Consider the following 19923-nt stretch of genomic DNA (forward strand, 5'->3'; position numbering starts at 1 on the left):
GTATTGAGGGGATTCAGAGGAATGTCAGGAAGGCTGCCACAGTCACAAAGAAAACAACGCACAGAAGAAACTAAACGGTGTTTAGATGTTATTTTAGCTGCTGATAGAATGTGGCTGCTGAGTCAGTGTAAGTCAACTAACAAGAGACTCCAACTTGAAGGTTCAGCACAGACACTTAAACGCAGTAGTTTCATCAGTGAAACCTTTTCATTGTTATCCGTAATGTTTTTTTTTTCAGAATGGAGTGAAAAGTGATTTGACAAACTTTCCAATGTTACATTGTAGCTAATGATCTCATGTTTTGATTGATTATGTTTTGTTCAGAAATAACTTAATCCATGAATCAAAGACTTTTTTCCTTTTATTTGTCATGCACTGGGGAAAAGATACAGACTGATAAATGTTCAAGAAGGAGGCAGAGGAAGCTCATCCAGACAAGTCAGATGACATCACCCTGAAGGGACTTCCAGGAGTGGGTGGGCTCTACTATAAAAAGACTCTGCTTCCATTCAGACGTTCAGACTTCAGGGGACGAGAAGGAGACTAGAGCTGATTCAACAGAACCTCTGAACTGTAGCAGTCACACCCCAACCAGAAGGTAAGAAAAGCAATGACATGGTCACACTTGTTTCTCATATAACACAAAAACAGCTGCAATGGAGACGTGAAGTGAATAAATATTTGAATGCAAAACGTCCTTCCTTAATTAGACTAATGATCTAATGGGAAGTTCAGAGGGAATGGCTCTATGTAACTGCTTGTTCTGTATTTTTGTTGTTTTATTTATTCTTTGTCACAGTGAGTGAAGACACTCACTGGTTGTTATTACTGCTTCACTAAGCACTGTTTTGATTTGTTTGTGGAAGCTGCTCTAATTAATAAAATACTAAAAATAATATTACTGAGGCTCTCAGCTGTTCAGAGTTAGTCTGTGTTGCGTAACGCAGTAAACTCTGTCCACGACATAATATACGATTAACTACAGGCTGCCTGGAAGCTGATGCCATGACTCAGCTTCCAGGCAGCCTGATGACTGACTGCAGCACCCAGGTGAGAACCGCCTGCAGGGACGTTCTGCAGTGAATCTGAATGGGAATCGTTCCAGCTCACGCATGTTTTGTCTGTCTGACTCAGGATGCTTGGCGTTACTATGCTCCTGTCCGTGACCCTGAGCACAGTCGGGCTCTGCTCCCTGCAGGACAAGCAGGCCGACTTTGGCCTGAGGGTCTTTTCCCAGTTGACCCACGGAGCTGCGGACAAGAATGTGGTCTTCTCTCCACACGGCCTGACGTCCGTCCTGGCCATGGCTCAGCTCGGTGCTGCTGGACACACTCTCAAAGCCTTGACTACCGCCATGGGCTTCTCACTGCGAGGTGAGACACCACATGTGGGCATTCTGTCAGGAAATGGAAAATAATGAGTAACACTGAACAAAAAATATGAACACACAGCTAAATGTGTATTTAATGCTAATCATTAAAAACTGAACACATCTCTATGAAATGTAACAGGTCAGGATGTGTGCACTTGTGTTATAGCACCTTCTACAGATCAACACCTTTATTGCAGTCGATTGTTAAAATTATAAAAAATTGCACTTAAGATAAAGTAAACTTCTTTTTTCCAGCATTAAGTTAGAAATCTAGCTGATGCTTCCCTTTGTTGTTCCCCAAATCAGAACAACAATAAGCGACAATTAGACAAAATGGAAGATTCATTTACATAATGAATATAATATTCATCATCACAAAATTGATTATTCATCATTGCTGTCTTGCAGAGCGAGTCATGGCTCAGCAGCAGCGTCTCCAGCTGCGAGACTTGTCCAAGGAGGAGGCAGTGGAGGTAGCCAGTGGTGTGATGGTGGAGAGGAAGATGACCCTGGAGAAGAAGTACAGACGGGCTCTGGCCAAGGTCTTCCAGACCCACCTTCACCAGCTGGACTTCACTAAGCCGGAGCAGGCAGTCCAAATAATAAACGCATGGATCTCAGACCACACTGCAGGTACAGTATCTCATCTGGGGGATTGGTTTCTGCCGATGCCATCGAGTCAGGGGCTTCTTTTTTTCCACCTTCTGAATCGTCCAGGACTAATTTGTTGTCTCTGTTGTTTCTTGTAGGTATCATCCCTGAGATCTTGGAATCTGGCTCTTTGACTGATGAGACCCGCTTGGTTCTCCTCAATGCTCTCCACTTCCACGGCCTCTGGAAGGTTCCCTTTGACCCCAGACTGACACAGGAGAGGATTTTCCACTGTGGCAACGGCAGCACTGTTCCCCTGCATATGATGAGACTCACAAACCGCTTCAACTATGGTGGGTTGACGCTTATATCCGGTCTTGAAAACAATGGCAGGATGCCTGTGTGTGACGGACACATGACATAGTTTTACATCTCCTTAACAGGCGAGTTTGTGACTGCTGATGGGGTGGAGTATGATGTCATCGAGGTCCCATATGAGGGTGACTCACTCAGCATGTTCCTCGTGTCACCCTTTGAGCCTGACGTCCCCCTCAACGCGCTCAGTGGGCATCTGAGCAGTCAAAGCATTCAACAGTGGAGGACTGAACTCAGGAAAGTGAAGAGAGAGCTGGTCATGCCCAGGTGAGCAGAACCCTCACGCACTGGTTGTGTCATTGTTAAATCTTTTTCTTGTAAACAAGCATTAAGGTGCAGTTCACACTGTTAGACGTGTGTGGTGACTGTTGAGTACGTGTGTGTTGCTGCAGGTTTACTCTGACGTCGGAGGTGAATTTGAAGGCTGCCCTGCTTAACATGGGTCTGGGAGAGATCTTCAACCCGGCTACTGCCGACTTCTCACGCATCTCACGTATGTTTACGTTCAGGCTGTTACTGATGGCTCTGCAACAGAATTATATTATCTGTGATTTTTATCCATACAGTATTGTGATAATATACATTTTATAAATGTCCTCTATGCCAAAGTCTTATAAGATGTTTTGAAATTACAGGAAGAGTCTGTGTTCAGAAAACATGCTCAGTGCAAACTTGTGCACATCTTTACATGTTTATGTGTGTTCTTTCCAGATGATGAGAAGCTTTTCGTGTCAAAGTTTGTGCAGAAAGTAAAGATTGACGTGAATGAGCAGGGAACCAAAGGAGCAGTGGCAACAGGTGAGCTCAGTGCTTATCTCAGTTATTGGAGAGAGATAAAACAAGTGCTTTATCACTAACACCACTCCAGTAACCATGAGCAGCGTCCCTTAACCACAAATGTGAATGTGTGTAACAGGGTTAATATGATTACATAAGTGACCATGTAGATTATTGCTGTGTAAGTGAAGAAGAGCAGACACTGATTCGTGTTTTCTTTTCTTTTCTTTTCTTTTAGCTGCTGTCATGTTCTCTCGCATGGCAGTGGAGGAGATCATCCTGGACCGACCGTTCCTCTTCATAATCCAACACAAACAAACAGGTAATGCTTCATGTTTTCATTTAAAATCTCATTTTACCATATGAGCTGGTCTATGATGTGATACATCTGTTTGCTGTTTTCAGGTTCTATTCTGCTCATGGGTCAATTTAACCAGCCCCAGCTGCGGTGATGGTTTTGTCCTAAAATAGATCCACAACACGATGACTACATTCGACTAGAAGACATGGACACTGCTAACTTTTGAAGCTTTGATATGACTTACACTGGAAATAAGACTGACTGAGACCAACTTTGACAAATGTTTAAATGTTTAACTATTATTTATCTGAATGTTTAGTATTGACCAAAGAAATACAAAAGCATAATTTAAGCAGCAGTCATATAAAGAGATGTTCCAGCAAGAAGACAATTTAGCATTTTTACTAAACAAGAGTTCATCAAGAGTTTGTATTTGGAAAGTTGTGTTTGTATTTTTGCAGTATTTTTATTTATTAAACTATTATATATTTTTTACAAATGTAGTGTCTGTGCTTTCTATAGTCTGAAGATCAATGTAAAGCCACACACACACTCACCTTTTGTTCACAACCACCCAAAAAGTAATTTCCCTAATTTTAAATAGCAATTTAATATAGATAGTTTGACAAATATATAGTTACTGTAATTAGAAATATTATTATTCCTATATTTAAATATCTCACTATGAACATATCTACATGCCCTGTACTTTTGTGTATGTTTCATATTTATTATTTCCATTCTATATTGTTAATCTGACTATTATTATTATTACACTATGTAGTAAACATTTTTCAGTTGATCAGCCTATTTTGGATGTTAGATATTTTAAAGAAACCGTAATTTATTGAATTATGAGAATATTAGTGTCATAAAAAATGCATGTTCTTCGTTTGCCCTAAAACATACAGGAAGTGGCAGCACGTCCTCCCTCAATTCACCAAAGAAGAAGAAAAACGACCGACCCTGTGTGCGCATGCTCGTCAGAGGCGGAACTGGGCAGGGAATGGGTTGGTGGCTCAGTTTATTTGTAGCTACACTGACATGGACTGTTAACATTAGCTGTGCTCCAGACATTTGCCTTAGACCGGATAAATAAATAGATTTTTACGTCCCTATTGCCAAAACAGATCCGTAGAAAATGGTAAGTTTCTGCGCCCCACTGGCTCTGAAGTACCGGGTGTACTTGCTAAGCTAATTATAGCAAGGTGTATGATTCAGGAAGTGTTCACCTGCGCTGCCTTCACCTGGGCGCTGTCGTTTTAGCAGGAAGCTAACAGGCCGTGTCACATCTTACGACGAGGAATAGTCCTGTCTGAGCTGTCGGTCAGCGAAGGAACCGAAGGCACATTCACTAACGCTATAGTTGTGCAGGTTCAGGCGGTCATAAATTAAAATTTCACTAACTAGGACGCGAGGAGCCAATGAAGGTGACCGTGTCTAGATTCTGTCAGGCTGCAGCTGGAAAACAAAACAGCAGTGACCGGTTTAGTACATGAGAACTAGCTGTAACTGCAGCATCTGCTCAGGTTTAGTGTGGTTTATGAGTACTTTGACACCTAGTTGATGTATGAGGCCAGTACATGCACACATTGATGGACAGCTGTCAGGTTCTCCAGAAGACTCTCTTTCCATATGCTTCTGGTGTGAGTCTGTGTTTCTATTGTAAGTGTGGTTTAGTCTCACTTTGCTATAAAGAATAAATCCATTCTACACCTGGGGCTTTAATTAAAGGATTAGGATTTTGGATAGGTTTGGATTTTTAGATAAAGAAACAAATTTCATAAAAATATAAAAAGCTTTGGAAAATGATGTTTTGAGGAAGGTAAGATACATATTTCCAGTAAAATAAACATAATATTTATATTTATTTTTATAACATGCCTGTGTCATTATTAAGGACAGGGCTCTGTTAAATCATCAAAGCATCATGTTCATTGTTATCTTGCCTTGATAAAGAATTGCAGTCAAACTTATGTTATCATAAATGTCTACAAACCGTTTACAATAAGCAAATTAAGCAGAAGCAATTCAAACTGTTGGACATAACAAATATTTTAAGAGGTTCCTGCATTTTCGAAACAATGTAGCCTTTATTTACGTCTGCTTTCTGATCAGTGGCCACCAGTTCACTACCGTTTCAAGGCTTGCGTCAAAATTCGCTAGACATTTTTTTAGGGTTCAATTTGGGTGACTGCAAGAGCCATATTCCAGGAATACTGCAACCAAAAGAGGGTTGACTTTGAGGTACGCTTAGACTGTGGAGGGCAGTTAAAGGCATGTTCACGCATGAAGTCATGTCAGCGGTTTGTCTAAACTTGAGCGAACAAGCCACACGTTTCCCTCATTCACTGCACTAGGTTTTACTACTTTTACTCTTACTGCTCTCACCTGACTAACCGCATAAAAATGCAACACTGTTAAAAACAGTGTGCTGAATACTGTAACACAAGTAGGTCTTCAGTTAATACTACTGTATATACAAAGAATGGGAATGTTTAGTGCAACATAGGGTCCTGCACGAGTCCAATTCAGTAAACCATATCAACCTGCACGCTTCTGTTAATTAAATGAACACCTTTTAGGTTCACAATCACCAGTTTGCTGTGTCAAATAGCCACGTTGCAAATAATTCACAGAAGGAGGCAGTGAGTGAGGGTGTCACATACCCGAACTGACGGTTATTCAAATATTAAAGTACTAAGATGATTGCCTACATCTGTATCTAGCAAACAGATATCGGATTCCCAGGTATTTCCACAGACTTGGGTAACAGTGTTAGGACCTCAAGCCATGTGCTGAAAACAAAGGGCCATCAAATGTGGAACTTGAACCACAGTATGAATAACGGTATAACTTCAGCAGGCATGTGAAAGCAGCACTCTTGACTCCAGCAAGTTTAAATGTGTGAAACACCTTGTGTAAATAGATCAGTCATAGGTGACAATGAAGTACATCAGTTCTTTGTGTTTGCCTAGATCGACACTAAGCCTATTCTAGTCACCACATTGGCTTGAGGCAACCCTTGAATACACAACCTTCACTGTATTCCTCTGTTCATTTCCTGCTTCTCTCTGTGGGTTGTCTGTCTGTAGATGCGTTTCATGCTGCTTTTCAGCAGGCAGGGGAAGCTGCGGCTACAGAAGTGGTACACGGCCACTGCCGAGCGTGACAAAAAGAAGATGGTGAGGGAGCTGATGCAGATAGTGCTTGCCCGCAAACCAAAGATGTGCAGCTTTCTGGAATGGAGGGACCTCAAGATTGTCTATAAAAGGTAAAGAGTAAATTCTGAAGTTCTGATTAAACCAATTAGGGATCTAAAAGTGTGCAAAACAATTTTTTACCTGATGGCTTTTAACACATTGAGTCTTGCGCTGGACTGATTGTTGATCTTAATTTATCATCAAGGTGACGTGCTGTAATGTCAGCAAGTTAAACAAAACACAAGCTGTTGCCTCCTATCAGTCACTCTTCCCAAGCCCATCAGAGAAACTTGCTCTGGCTTGCTCTAGCTGCGGTATTTGAAACATTCCCTTTCCAGCCAGTCCTTTTGTCAACAGGAAAACTGTTTGCAAGTTTTGCCCCCAAGTCCTTCAGTCCTGACTCCTGTTTAGAAGGTGGGAAAAGCGTTCTCTCCCGTTTTCAAGTCTGGAGTTCAATACTGTACATGGGTCCATTGGTTGAGAGTAGGATAATAGATTGGGCAGAGGTCCACTATTCCCAATCAAACGTAGGCACGACAGGTGATGCCAGCAGAAACGGAACAGAAATAAGCCAGTGGCAGTCCCTTAAAGTTCCTTATAGCACACTAAACGGCAAACATCTCAGTTCTTACTCATCGATCTTTACTTTCTGCCTTAACTTTGACTCTTCTGCAAGTGCGATTGAGCCAATTACTCATGTTGGTTATTCATCACCAGTTAAGTAAGCACAATTATTTTTGTAACCAGACTGTGAGTTGCACAGTGTCTACAGAAAAACACATGTTTATTTTCCCAACACACACACACACAGTATTTTAACATTCAATCATTGGCTAAGTTTTCATGGGTCAAATACCACGTGTGGGCCAGGTGACACCTACACAGAACAACATCTGATAAGGGGACACTCGCCTGCACCCAAACAGAAGCAACTCTTTGGTATATACTGTATAGATATTTTTCATACACTTTAGTATGAGACAGCCACACATAGTGTGACTCAGGAGCTATGGTGAAAGACAATATCATTTAGTCCAATGCAGATTTCAAGAACCCCATGACTTGATCTCTGCTCAGTCCAAGCACTTCAAATAGCCTGCATCAAATATGCAGTTACATAGAAACAATGCAGTCACATGTGGCTAGTTATTTACAATAGTGTTAGTATAAGAAGATTAGCAGTGTTAATCCGTCAGACTCCATATCGTGCTTTCCACACGCTTTTACATGGTTTCCCCACACAAATCCTTTGACGGCAAACTTAGAGGTCAGTTGCACTTATTCATATAAGGATTTGTCAGATGGACTTACCAGCATACAGCAGACTCCTCCAGAACAGAGCAGGACCCAAAGGATATGAAAGAAAAAAAATTGCATATCTTTGTTCGTGGTCACTTTTTTATAATTTTTGTCTGTAATTTACTTTTATAAATGTAGCTGTTGAAAAGTGTGTTTTCCACTGACAAAACATGGTTTCCGGTTCTGTTCCTGTGTGTGTATGTAGATACGCTAGCTTGTACTTCTGCTGTGCAATTGAAGAGCAAGACAATGAGCTAATCACACTTGAAGTCATCCATCGCTTCGTAGAGCTGCTGGATAAATACTTCGGCAGTGTAAGTATCAGTCTCATCTATTTAACTGAACCTCCACAGCAAATGGAGCCTTTATGTTGAGCAAAGCACTGATCACTTTTGTATGTTTGTATAGGTGTGTGAGCTGGACATTATATTTAACTTTGAGAAGGCCTACTTCATTCTAGACGAGTTCCTCATGGGAGGAGAGATTCAGGACACGTCTAAGAAGAGCGTCCTCAAAGCTATTGAACAAGCTGACCTACTGCAGGAGGTAACCAGGGAGTTTAAAGTGTTCTGGCCTTAAACTAATCATTCTCACTAGCCAGCATTAGTCTCAACAGTATAAAAGTGTTTATCTCATTAACCAGTCATTTTATCTCGTCATAAGATTTATTTTTAATTCTTATTGATGTATTTGCTTGATAAAAATGAAATGATGTCACTGAAAAGCTACTAAGTAGATAACTAGTAGTTAATACTATTTAAGTGCACCTTTGTACATGAGAGCAGTCCTGTAAAACGTATTTGCGTTATTGTGTAAAGAGTCTTCAAGTTAAGGTTCATTGTCTGTGTTTGCAGGAGGATGAGTCACCCAGGAGTGTGTTGGAGGAGATGGGCTTGGCGTAGCGCACAGCGGCGTTGTGAGAAAACAGCTACTAAAGCAGAGGGCTGGATGAGAGGGGGCAGGACAGAATCTGGGACTGGATTTACCTGGACTAACTACATGGGTTCTGTGTGTCTGTGACTCTAGGGACTCACCTAAACTGAGGAAGAGACTCGGTTATGAATGAAAGCTCTTAGCGTTGACAGGCCTTTAGCTGTGTGTGTGTAAGACTGACTGAGTTGTTGGGAGGGTGGTAACCGGGCTGGACGCAGAGGGGTACATCTTTTTTTTTTAAAATTGTAAATTGGTGATATGTTGTTTGCTAGACTTGAGGACACCTGAAGTGGATCCCAGCACTAAGGTGACAGTGAAATATGCACTTTGGCTGCTTATTTCAGTGGTTGAACATTCACACATTAAGAGTGTTGTTCAGGTACTAAAGTCAACTGGGAGAAAACCGTTTGGCAAGGCAGAAAAACTAACATTGGACAACTGGACATCATACTTGATTATTGATTATTCTTGTGAAAAGGTAACCATTAACTCGCCCCTGTTTTTTAGTCACAGCAGGGTTGTTTTTTGTTTGTTTATGCAAATCTTAACAGGGACCATTTTCAATTTTCAGCAGAATAATGTGATGGCGCTGCAATGAGTGACAGAGTTTTTCTAATACTGAAGCAGCAGTGTGGCCTGTGTGTGTGTCTGTGTGCTTGCAAGTGTGTGTGTGTGCGTCTGTGTGTGCGCGTGTGCACCACTGGTGCTCTGTGGCAGAAACACTCAGGCTTTGGATAAACACCCAGTAACTGCATTGTTGGCTTTGACTTATTACATGGGTTGGTACGGAACCATATATATTATCACAGCAAACACAATACTTCCTGCTACAGTCCGTATTTCATAAGTTAAGGCCATTTTTCTTCAGATATTTATTGTAGATTAAAATTAAGGTTTTACATGGAGATAAGTTAAATATCATGAATATAAGCACATGTTGTAGTATTTCACCCACATCTATAAGCAAACCTAGTTTCTATCATTTAAAATCCTTGCATCACTTATGCAGCTCATTGCCACACATTTATTTCTTATATGCCTCCTTCAGATGCGAGTTTTGGGGGTTTCTTCCGTCACAGCCCTGCTGCTTAAATGCGTCTCTATTCGGCGATGGAACAAACACAGTCGTGTACACACTGAATTCATTTTGCTGCTGTCATGTTGAATTATGCTATCAATAAAGACTAAAGACAGTCTGTTGTAGAACTCAAGCCCATGTACATGCACCGTGCTTGAAGCGTGTACGAGACCTACACATGTTGGCCTTTTTATTCTTCTAGCTTCATTAAGGTCTCTGTACAAATCATTTTACAGGCAGAGGTAACAATGCACATATGTGGATGAAGCCTATATGCAGTTGTGTTTGGATGGTTGTTTACAATAGTCTTAGCCTCAGTGTGTAGGAAACATACGCTAGATCGATTTCACCTACTGTCTCTGACTTTAGTTTTTGTCCTTGTGTCTCTTTCTTACATATTCCATAATGTGTTTGTTAGTCACTACACCAGTGGTGTCTTTTGTTTCTAAAACAAATCATCATATTGGCTAAACCCAATTTTCATTTTGATTTATCATCAATGCATTCTAGAGTAAAAACCCAAGATTAAAATCACAAGTAGTCATATAGATCTTAATTGTTTTATATTATAATCCATCTTGGAGAACTTACCACAGTAACAATAAATATCTGTTGCTTTTTCCAATCCCTGAATTTACTTAATATATGTCATCCAAACATGTTCTGCTCTGTTTTGTTGTCTATTCAATCCTGTTAACGTCATCTCACGGTACATTCAAACTGTTTGGTGCATGTGTTATCCCAGTCTAACAAGCAAACCTCTCTTTGGTAGAACCAGGCTCAGGGTGGGTGGACACCTGCCTTAAGAACTTCAAGTAACACAAAAAAACACAGCGATAGAAAGACCACACACACGCCTAACCCAGGTAAAGGCTTACCCTGGTAGAAGTCTGCGTAGTTAGAGCCATCGCTAACACGAGGCTAATAAAAAGACCAGATTCTGGAAGTGAGCAATTTTAGAGCTCGTAGCTAATTGGCGATGCAAGGTATTGTATATGTTTTTATATAAATGCCAGACCTTGATGCAGTTCCATTTTAGATGTAAAGGAGGGTTTCGGGGAGTTTGTGTAGAAGATTAAGTTTCATTGCTAATTTCAGTCAGAACTGTGGCTGCAGCTTTGAAGTGATGCTTCAAATATTTATATTTATGTATATTCCTCAGATGGAAGAGGGTAGTTTACTGGACCTCCCTAAAATATTATGTCTTTGATTTTGATTTTGTCTCCTAAAATATGAAATAAAAGTAAAAATATAAACAAAACCATTTTTTTCTTCTTAACTGACTTACTTGACCTTTATACTGTAAAAGATATTTAAATAATGATCCTGTTACTTTTACTTTTAACAGCAATGGAACATTCTCAGGCTTTATTGTTGTATTTCATTCTTGTATGAAGAAAGATACAGATTAAGCTCATGTGTATGTTCCCATATAATAAGTCTGTATAGAGGAGAGTGGGATGCTCTCATGTCCATTGAATATTTTACAATTGAATTTAATATAAGACAAATTCAAAAAACAATATAAAAATAATAGATTGGTATTCTGAGCACAAAGGAGCATGTCTAGTGGTCTTTGAGGTAGCTCCCACCTCATTTGTTCCTGTGGGCCCCAGAAAACCTGCGTCTGCCCGTGAAATACAGCAGCAAACTGCAAATTCATTCAGCAGCCAAAGGACTGCGGCTAATTGGTTCCATGAAAGAGGGGGGGGGCGAGGTGGGTCGGGGTATCTTATGAATGAAACCCAGTCTTGTGACGTCAATGGAGTCCGCTTGACGCATAAATCACGTGGGTCAGGAGGGCGTGGGTATAAGAGCCGGAGCCGCTGTCCGTGGTTCTGAAAACAGACGAGCCAAGGAGCGAAATCCCGGGAGCGCAAAGGGGAGAAGAGAAATCACCAACAAACGTCAACAATGACATTGACGACAACTTAATACTGGACCACAGTGGTAATTTACGCACAGCAACAGAAGGCGCTCGGCAGCGACAGCGGGATTTCTGGCAGATCCGTGACGTGACGAGGGGGAGAAGCTGGAATCCCCCTCTGCCTCAACTCAGCTGCAAGTAAGCGACAACTTATGTGGCTTCGCCTCACGCTGCAAAAGTGACAGGGTTAACGACGGAGTGGAGATGATTAATTAGACATCACGACCACGTTTAAACAACCACTCTGAAGCTTTTAACACTGAGCGGAGAGAGGTTCCCATCAGCGCAAATGGCAAAGCGCGCAACACAAGAGCGGGATTTCTGCCGTTTGTTGCGTTAAAGTAGATTTGATGGATGTGGAAATTAAAAAATGGCATTTTACTTAAACATATAACCTTTGAGGTTCATTTTAATCATCATTTATTATCATTTATGATAATCAACGCGTTTTCAGTCAACAGTTTATACGTTTTTAAATGAGTCTTTGTCTTGTGTTGTGGTACAGGCAGCAGTGGCTCTACTGTAACATCTGTCCATAGGTCTTTATTTATAGTTAATTCAAATATCGCCATATTGTCTCCTCCGCCCCCCCCGTTCATTGATTGCTGCTCTTTCTCGCCTGTGATGAGGCTGAAGTGGAACTGAGTGCTGGCTTTGGCTCATTAAGGTGTGGTGGCGCTGATAGGCCGGGGACGGTGACAGTGCGTTGACGCGTCTGGATGCCCGCAGAGCGCTGGCAGCGGCGTTTGCGGGGGTTATGGGGTCTGCAGGTGCCGCGGGCTCGCGCGTCGACTGCTGATGCCTCTGCGCTTTGTTCCTGACGCGCGAAGGCGCAACACTGCGCTCCCGCAGACCGTGACCCGCTCAGGTCAATCCTCCAGCCGTGCACGACTCGTCGTCGTCTGCGCTGTTTGCCCCACGCATTGTGCAGGTTTGATTGTTCCATACAGTCACGTGCGTCGTAATCATTCGCTGCGTGTTTGCATTTTGACGTATCACAACAGCCCCTGCAACACGGCCGCCTACACTGCCCACACAACAGACCTGATCCCACTGATCCCACAGCACCAGCCTACTGGTCTCACTGGCTGAGACGACGAGCCGCTTTTCTCTCCACGAACAATAAATTGGTTTTGAGGTGATCCTGATGAAGTGGGCGTGTCTTCTGCGTCTGCACCGAAAATGACGTAGATTGCATTAAACGCAATTAATCAGGCTAAATTATGTTAAGGTGGCACGTGTGTGTCGTCCTGACAAAGGGACGTCGTTGCGATGTTTTGACGGACTGAGTCACCGGCGACACTTTGCGGCAGCCGGTGATTAACCGCAGCAAAGCGGTGGCGCCACGCAGCTCCGCCGTGGGCCACGACCACGGGAGAAGGTTATGAGGGCGATGTTACACACGAGACACGGAGACAAAGCGCCATGAGTCAAATATCATTCGGACCTCAAACATAGTGAAGAGTCAGTGAGCAAACTGCAGGGGTTCAAGGATTTATCTGTTGAATTGACGTCACAACACGTGTTGCCTGCATCTGTCTCACATTCGTGCAAAACCTGTAGCAGTTCAACTCTCTGAACCTCTAACATCTGAGAAAATGATCCGTTCCGTAATGGCGTTCGACTAGACGGAGCTGAGCGGTTTAATTGAAGGTTATCACAAATGAATCAACCCCAAAGCAAAATGCCGAGGCTCATCTGTGCTCAGAGGAAGCAGCTGTCGCAGGTCTGGAGGGTCCGACGCGCGTGAACGACTGTTCATCACGTCCGCTCACACTTCACTCTCAGCTCGTCTTTCTTCTTCTCGCCTTCGTGAGTCCTCATTTCTTTCCTTCTGGGTAGTTTGTCGTAGTAATTGTGTAAATGTGTCTCGCCCTTTGTCTTAGTTTGCACAGGACTGACTACATCTGCGTCAGGACTGTTAGACGCGCTGCTTCCTCTCTCTCATTGTGTAAATCACAGCTGCACTTGCACTAAACCAGTGTTTTGTGGTTTTCCTCTTCCTCCAGGATTTTCTCTGACTGACAATGACTGGACACTGTCGCGCCTCTAACGCGCTGGCGCTCCTTCTCCTGCTGACGGGGGCTTCCTTCCTCCACCCGTCCGACTCCCACCCCGTCGGCTCCGCTCTGGAGGAGGAGGAGGCGGGACGAAGGGCAAGAACGGACGAGGAGCGGCGGCCGGCGCCGAAAGACGACGCAGGAGACGAGCTCTTCGAGGATGTGGACCCCAAAACTCTAGCAGCCGTTTTACTGGAGGCACTGAATCACTCACATGTGGAGAGGAGAGGGGAAGAGGGCGATAGGGTGGAGGAGGAGAGGAAGTCTGAGGAGGGAGAGGTTAAAGAGGAGGACACGGAGGAAGACTTAGATGGAGATCAGGAGATAAGGAGGTTGTTGGCCACGCGGGGCAACGATAAGGAAAAGGAAGAGGAGGAGGAGAGGAGGAAAGCTCAGGAAGAAGAAGAGGCCATGACAGAGAAAGTCACGAGTCGCACCACCAGCCACACAGCGCAGGTCCAGGCTGAGCATCAGCTCTCCGGTCCAGGCAACAGCCCGGACGGTGCTGAGCAACAGAAGGGGCCGAGCGCACCTGAGCAAGGCAGCAACGAGAAGGAGGAGCAGCTCAGCTCCGGGGAGCTGAAGAGCCTCGAGGCGATGATGAAGGAGTTCCCGCGCGTGAACGCGGCCGCGAAGAGGGACGGCGACGGCCGGGAGAAGCAGAGGGAGAGCAGAGGCTACAGCAGCCACGGCGGCAGCACCCTGGCCATGTCCAAGAAGAAGCTGAAGTGGCAGGAGGAGACGCAGAAGGCCATGAACTTCCCGACCTTCAGGGGAGGCAATTTCATGGATGATGTGGTGGGAAGTGATTACGACACATATGCAGCGCAATCCCCGCCTCCAGCAGCGAAGGCGGAGGCGGAGGCGGGGGGCGCTGAGCCGGAGCAGAGGGAGGAGGAGGAGGAGGAGGAGGAGGAGGAGGAGGTGCTGAGCCCCGAGGAGGAGGAGGCCCGGGCCAGAGCGGAGCAGGAGGAGATGAGGCGGCAGGCCGCCGAGGCGCAGAGGGCCAAGATGGAGGAGGAGAAGCTGGCCGACATCGCCTCCGACATGCTGCTGCGCTACATGGTCAAACAGGGCGGCGGCAGGAAGTACGGCGGCGCGCCGGCCAACGCCGCCGAGGACAAGAGGTCCAACGAGGTGCTGGAGGTCACGGAGGAGGACGACATCGACCCGCAGACCATCGACAAGCTGATCGAGATCTCCAGCAAGCTGCACCTGCCGGCCGACGACGTGGTCGACATCATCAGCGACGTGGAGAAGAAGAAGAAGAAGAACGCGAGCCCGGAGGCGGCGGCCCGCTGGCGCCGGCCCGGCGGCGCCGGCGCCGCCTCGTCCGCCGCCGCCGCCGCCGCGCTGTTCCCCCCCAACGACGGCCTCCGGACGCCCGAAGGCCCCGACGACGAAAGAAACGAGCCCGTCTCCAGGCAACCCGCAACCGCCGTCAACCGGCTGAAGGCGTGGTTCCGGGACAGAGCTCCGACCAAGTCCCTGGACCTGTGGAGCCGACCCCCCAAGCCCCCGCTGGCCGAGCCGGGTCTCCGGCCCAAACCCCAGAAGCCTCTGCCCGTTTATCAGGACCTCTGGCTCAAACCGCCCGTGTCCGTTTGGAGCAGCCACCGCTCGTACCCGTCCTACTACCAGCGCTACCCGGACGCCTACCCCGTCTACGCGCCCCCCCCCTCCAGGCCCAAGTTCCGCTACTACGTCCGCAAACCCGCCCTGAACCTGGACGCCCTGCTGAGGGGCGCGGCCCCGCGCCGCTACGTGGACTGGGCGCGGCCCTGGCTCCGGAAGCGCCCCCTGGAGCTCCAGCCCCGGCGCTACTACGCCTCCTACCCGCTCCCGCCGCAGCCCTGGACGTTTCCGCCTGCGCCCGTGCCCAGGTCCCGGCCCCTCCCCCGCACGGCGGCCGCCCCCGCCCCGCAGAGGCGCCTCTACTACCCGGCGCCGGCGCCCGCGGCCGAGGAGCTGAGGAAGATGTTCATGAACAGGCCCAGGCTGCTGGACTGAGGGAGAGCGAGGGCGAAGAGTCGAGAAGTGACGGCTGAGCAGCGAGGAGCACGATTCTAACCTTTAGTTTGGCGACGTCTAGTTTCTTTCTCCTGTTTTCACCGGTTGCTGTCTGGACAAAGGGAAGAAGAAGAAAGCAGCATGAGTCACGTGTTTTATACTGTATGTGCTGAGACCTGGCTGCTGCTGCTGCTGCTGCTGCTGCTGTACGTCGGGCTCAGTCAGGATCCCCTTTCATCAGTGAGACTGTTGGGACGGTTCCGAATGGGTTTGTTGCATTAAAGCAGAAAACGGGACCAGCTGTCGGCATTAACCCTTTAACTACGTCACCATAAATTCAATGAAAGCTTCATTTCTCTGTGGACTTGGGTTCAGGGCTAAGTTAACATCAGCCAGTGGTTTCACGCTCATGTCTCTGACGTGTGTTAGATTTTTTGGGCTCAGATCTGCTGTATTAAACGCTGAACGTAGGATCGAACTGTGAATCAGATCAAACCCTCAGAACACACTGGCATCAGTGGTTCGTCCAAATCCAGCACGAAACACCAGGATTGGAGTCGCCTGCGCTGTGGAATCAGTCCAACCCTCCGTGATCACGGCAGAGAGTTGTTGGGCTGTCGTGGCCACGCCGCACACGCTGCAGCTTCTGCAGAAGCCACTAAACACAGATCCCTGCTGCTTCAGCGCGTGGCTCGTCTCTGCGTGTAGCTGCAACTTTCAGCCTGGTCTTCTGTGTTTAACTGATGATGTGTGGCTTACGACACCAGAACCTTTTGTGAAATTGGCCGTGTCTGATGGTTTTTCTGGTTGTTCCTCATCTTTTCTTAGCCTCTGAATAATTTGCTTTTCTCCCATTTAAATTGATTTCATGTTCATTAACCCTTTGTAAAAGAAGGAAGACAGTTTGGAAAAACCAACAGTGGTCATTTAGAGTCATGAACTGACAAACAACTGTTTCTAAGGCTCTGGATCATCTTCATCCTCTCATCCTTCTATAGTTGAAGGATTTTAGTTTGTATTCATTTTCTTTATCCGTCTGCTGAGATATTTTGGAATTATCTCTAGAGGGCACTGGGACCAGCTCCATGTCTCTATTATCACAGTGAAGATGGTCTGCAAAGACAAAAGTACTTATTTATCTCAAAGAGTCTGCATGCAGTGGATTATAACACAACATTTGATACAAAGAGCTGTTGAAGCTGCACTATAATGGCTCGGATGACTCATCTTTTACATAACTTCAATTACCTTGTTGCTATGGTGCCAAATCCTGGTCAAACTCCACATGGCATTCTTTTACACCTGACACCTTCAGAGAACGCAGGAGGCACTTTGTTCTTTTACAAAGCATGAGCGTGTGAAAAGGCGAAGCTGCCGTCAAATGACTTTTCTTATTGTTTGTAGTGCATCGTCCGTTCTCTTCAAGTTCAAGTTCAAGTCCTTGATTCCGACATGGAGGCAAAGTTAGTGAACAGTTGGTCAGATTTTAGCAGATGTTAGTTTTGCTCAGTTGGTGTAAGTTTTTGTTTTTTGTTGTTTTATGGATATTCCAGCTTTTCCCTAAAAGCCAAACTTGACTTCAGCTAAATCTTGGTCAGTTAATGTAACTGTTTAAGAATCAGTTTCCTTGTTATTAAAAAATTGCCCTTTCATCAATAAACCGGTTGACACGCCTGTAGGTAGGAGCTTATTTCTGCCTCCTGTTATTTAAGCGTGTGAGGGAGGTGATGACATCAAGGCGTCATTAAATGATAGTCAGTACCTGATTCCACTGAGGTTTAAAAACGGGGCTTACACAGATCTGAACATGAGCCGACAGGGTTTCCATTAACACATTGTTAACATGGTTACATACAGACTGTATTACTGATATTTTAGATTTTTTAATATACTGTAGGCAGACGTTGCTCTTTGGTTTGTCTGTTGTACGACCACAATCGTGGCATCGACAATCCCGGAACGGAAAGAATCTCCACTCCTCAAGGCCATTAGACAATGAAGAGGGTTGAGTGAAAGAAAGAAATGGCCGTTAAATATAAACTTTTGTATCTTTGAATTATTTGGAAGACAGTTGAGGATTCAGACAAACAAAAAAGAGAAAAAACTTTACATATGAAGCAAGAAACCAGAAGGTGTCGTGTTTGCACGTTTGAATATCTTTGCATCTGAAAATGACTTCTTTTACAGACATAAAGACGTGAAGCATCGATTTAAAAAATGTACAAAAAAATCCTAAAGCTGACAGAAACAATCAGTGTTAGAGTCAAATATTGTGCATGGTCGTTCTGGATGTACCTTGTTGTGTCCATTGTAATAAACATGCATTTGCTGGATGTAAATATGTGCATGTCAATGGCTATTTTTGATACCAATAAAAAAGAAATAAAGTCACGTATTTTTATTACAAAACCGCTTCATTGTGGACACAGATAATTTTGGGTCTTGTGATTATAATGAGTCTCTGAACAAAGTGACAGCAGAGCAGTGATAGAAACATTTATTTACACTAATACTTTCACATCTTTTCGTTAATTTGATTATTTGTTTGTGCAGTATGAAAGTCAACTGCTTTAATTAAAGCCATGTAAACAGAGGATTTTTGGGCAGTTAATGGTACAGACAGATCCTAATGATGGGATCAGCCGGGTGACGTAGTGAAGTGACAGGCGGTTAAGTAATGCTCAGGAATTCAACCTGATGTGTGGGTTGCGTGAGACACAGAGATGAAAAGATCCATGCATCATGTTAAGATAAGGGAGGGGAGACAAAGGTACGAACGAGAAGAGGGTGTAATGAGTGTAAGGCTGTTCTGAAATAGAACAAGATGAAAGGCTGCCTGTAAAAATTAAGGTGAAAAGAATGAAATGTCACATGGTGCTTATGACAGGGTGAGGGATGAAGCAGTAACACAAGGCTGGGCAGAGGCGGGAGGAGGGAGGCAGTGAAGTGGTTGATGGTTGCAGCTCAGCCAGCACAGAGGTGTGGTGATTCATAGCGTCACGTGGTGAAGGCTGGGTGACTCATCCACCACCATCATGCAGGCACTGCAGAGAGCCCAAACACACACACACACACACACACACCACACACACACACACACACACACGCACGCACGCACACACACACACACACACACACACACACACACACGCACGCACGCACGCACGCACACACACACACACACACACACACACACACACGCATGCACACACACACGCACGCATGCACACACAAACAGAACACACACAAGTTGACAAAACACCTCCACGAATGTGTTTATGTTGAGAAGTAAACAATGCACAACAGGTAATTATACACACACAATCCAGGAGCAACGCACTTGCAGGCAGCCACAAAAATAAACACTCAGCTTACATTTACGGAGACACAAACCCATACATTCACAGAACAGGGTTCCTGGACTTGCATTACTCCATGAAACACATTCTGAGAACATATTTACTAACACAGAGCAGATGACTGAAGTGACAGAATTGTTTTACTATTCACAGTTTATCACCACTACTAAACCAGAATCTGATTTCTGTCTCCAGGTGATATAATTAGCAGTTGCTAAGAGGAGGAGTTCACAAGTAGACATGTACACAGAAATTACGAAGACAGAAGGTGTTTGACTGCAATACAGCTAGTGGTCATTGTTTGTTTGTTTGTTTGTTTGTTCTGAGCTTACACTCTTGTTTGGTTTGGGCATGGCATGAGGATTACTCCTGGTGCTGCTTTTGTCATAACATTCTTACTTACGTACTTACTTACTTATTATGTAAACTCATGAGGGTTTTTTTCTAAATCTATTTTATAGATTAATATTGATAAGGGCTTTAACAGTTATTATTTTTTTCTTATAGAAAACACTTTAAAATGAACAGATTAAAATATGAAAATATTTTATTGGGAAAAAAAGTGTAATTTTATATGGAATGTACATCTAATGTATTGCTGGCCTACTAGCTAGACGTTGTTGTTGTTTTCTCTTTTT

General features: G+C 44.6%; 3 protein-coding genes across 4 annotated transcripts; all 3 read left to right on the top strand.

Annotated features, from left to right (window-relative positions):
• Positions 1 to 324: 324 nt before the first annotated feature.
• serpine1 (serpin peptidase inhibitor, clade E (nexin, plasminogen activator inhibitor type 1), member 1) lies at positions 325 to 3915 on the top strand. The gene is made up of 9 exons (XM_029140688.3): positions 325 to 598; positions 1135 to 1373; positions 1781 to 2005; positions 2122 to 2316; positions 2407 to 2605; positions 2731 to 2831; positions 3050 to 3136; positions 3354 to 3437; positions 3521 to 3915. The coding sequence occupies exons 2-9, from the start codon at positions 1136 to 1138 to the stop codon at positions 3565 to 3567; spliced, it is 1176 nt and encodes a 391-aa protein (XP_028996521.1). The 5' UTR covers positions 325 to 598; position 1135; the 3' UTR covers positions 3568 to 3915.
• A 467-nt stretch (positions 3916 to 4382) lies between these two features.
• Positions 4383 to 10062, top strand: ap1s1 (adaptor related protein complex 1 subunit sigma 1). Its single transcript, XM_029141026.3, has 5 exons — positions 4383 to 4560; positions 6512 to 6690; positions 8124 to 8232; positions 8327 to 8464; positions 8773 to 10062. The coding sequence occupies exons 1-5, from the start codon at positions 4558 to 4560 to the stop codon at positions 8818 to 8820; spliced, it is 477 nt and encodes a 158-aa protein (XP_028996859.1). The 5' UTR covers positions 4383 to 4557; the 3' UTR covers positions 8821 to 10062.
• Positions 10063 to 11726: 1664 nt separating this feature from the next.
• On the top strand, positions 11727 to 17342 carry vgf (VGF nerve growth factor inducible). Of its 2 annotated transcripts, none has more exons than XM_029140344.3 (2): positions 11727 to 11994; positions 13866 to 17342. In XM_029140344.3, exon 2 carries the CDS (start codon positions 13884 to 13886, stop codon positions 15924 to 15926), a length of 2043 nt encoding a protein of 680 aa, XP_028996177.1. In that variant the 5' UTR covers positions 11727 to 11994; positions 13866 to 13883; the 3' UTR covers positions 15927 to 17342. The 2 variants fall into 2 exon arrangements, with proteins under 2 accessions (XP_028996177.1, XP_028996188.1); XM_029140355.3 differs by lacking the exon at positions 11727 to 11994 and adding an exon at positions 12041 to 13668.
• The last annotated feature ends 2581 nt before the right edge of the window (positions 17343 to 19923 follow it).

The sequence above is a fragment of the Betta splendens genome, chromosome 2 (assembly GCF_900634795.4).
Source record: "Betta splendens chromosome 2, fBetSpl5.4, whole genome shotgun sequence".
Classification (NCBI taxonomy): Eukaryota; Metazoa; Chordata; class Actinopteri; order Anabantiformes; family Osphronemidae; genus Betta; species Betta splendens.

What these genes read in the sequence shown, in the direction of transcription:
- serpine1 (XM_029140688.3), top strand. Translation starts at nt 1,136, where the DNA reads ATGCTTGGCGTTACTATGCTCCTGTCCGTGACCCTGAGCACAGTCGGG. An exon ending in CATGGGCTTCTCACTGCGAG is followed by an intron (nt 1,374 to 1,780) that starts GTGAGACACCAC and finishes GCTGTCTTGCAG; the next exon opens with AGCGAGTCATGGCTCAGCAG. An exon ending in CGACTTCTCACGCATCTCAC is followed by an intron (nt 2,832 to 3,049) that starts GTATGTTTACGT and finishes TGTTCTTTCCAG; the next exon opens with ATGATGAGAAGCTTTTCGTG.
- ap1s1 (XM_029141026.3), top strand. An exon ending in TGGATAAATACTTCGGCAGT is followed by an intron (nt 8,233 to 8,326) that starts GTAAGTATCAGT and finishes ATGTTTGTATAG; the next exon opens with GTGTGTGAGCTGGACATTAT. An exon ending in AAGCTGACCTACTGCAGGAG is followed by an intron (nt 8,465 to 8,772) that starts GTAACCAGGGAG and finishes CTGTGTTTGCAG; the next exon opens with GAGGATGAGTCACCCAGGAG.
- vgf (XM_029140344.3), top strand. Translation starts at nt 13,884, where the DNA reads ATGACTGGACACTGTCGCGCCTCTAACGCGCTGGCGCTCCTTCTCCTG.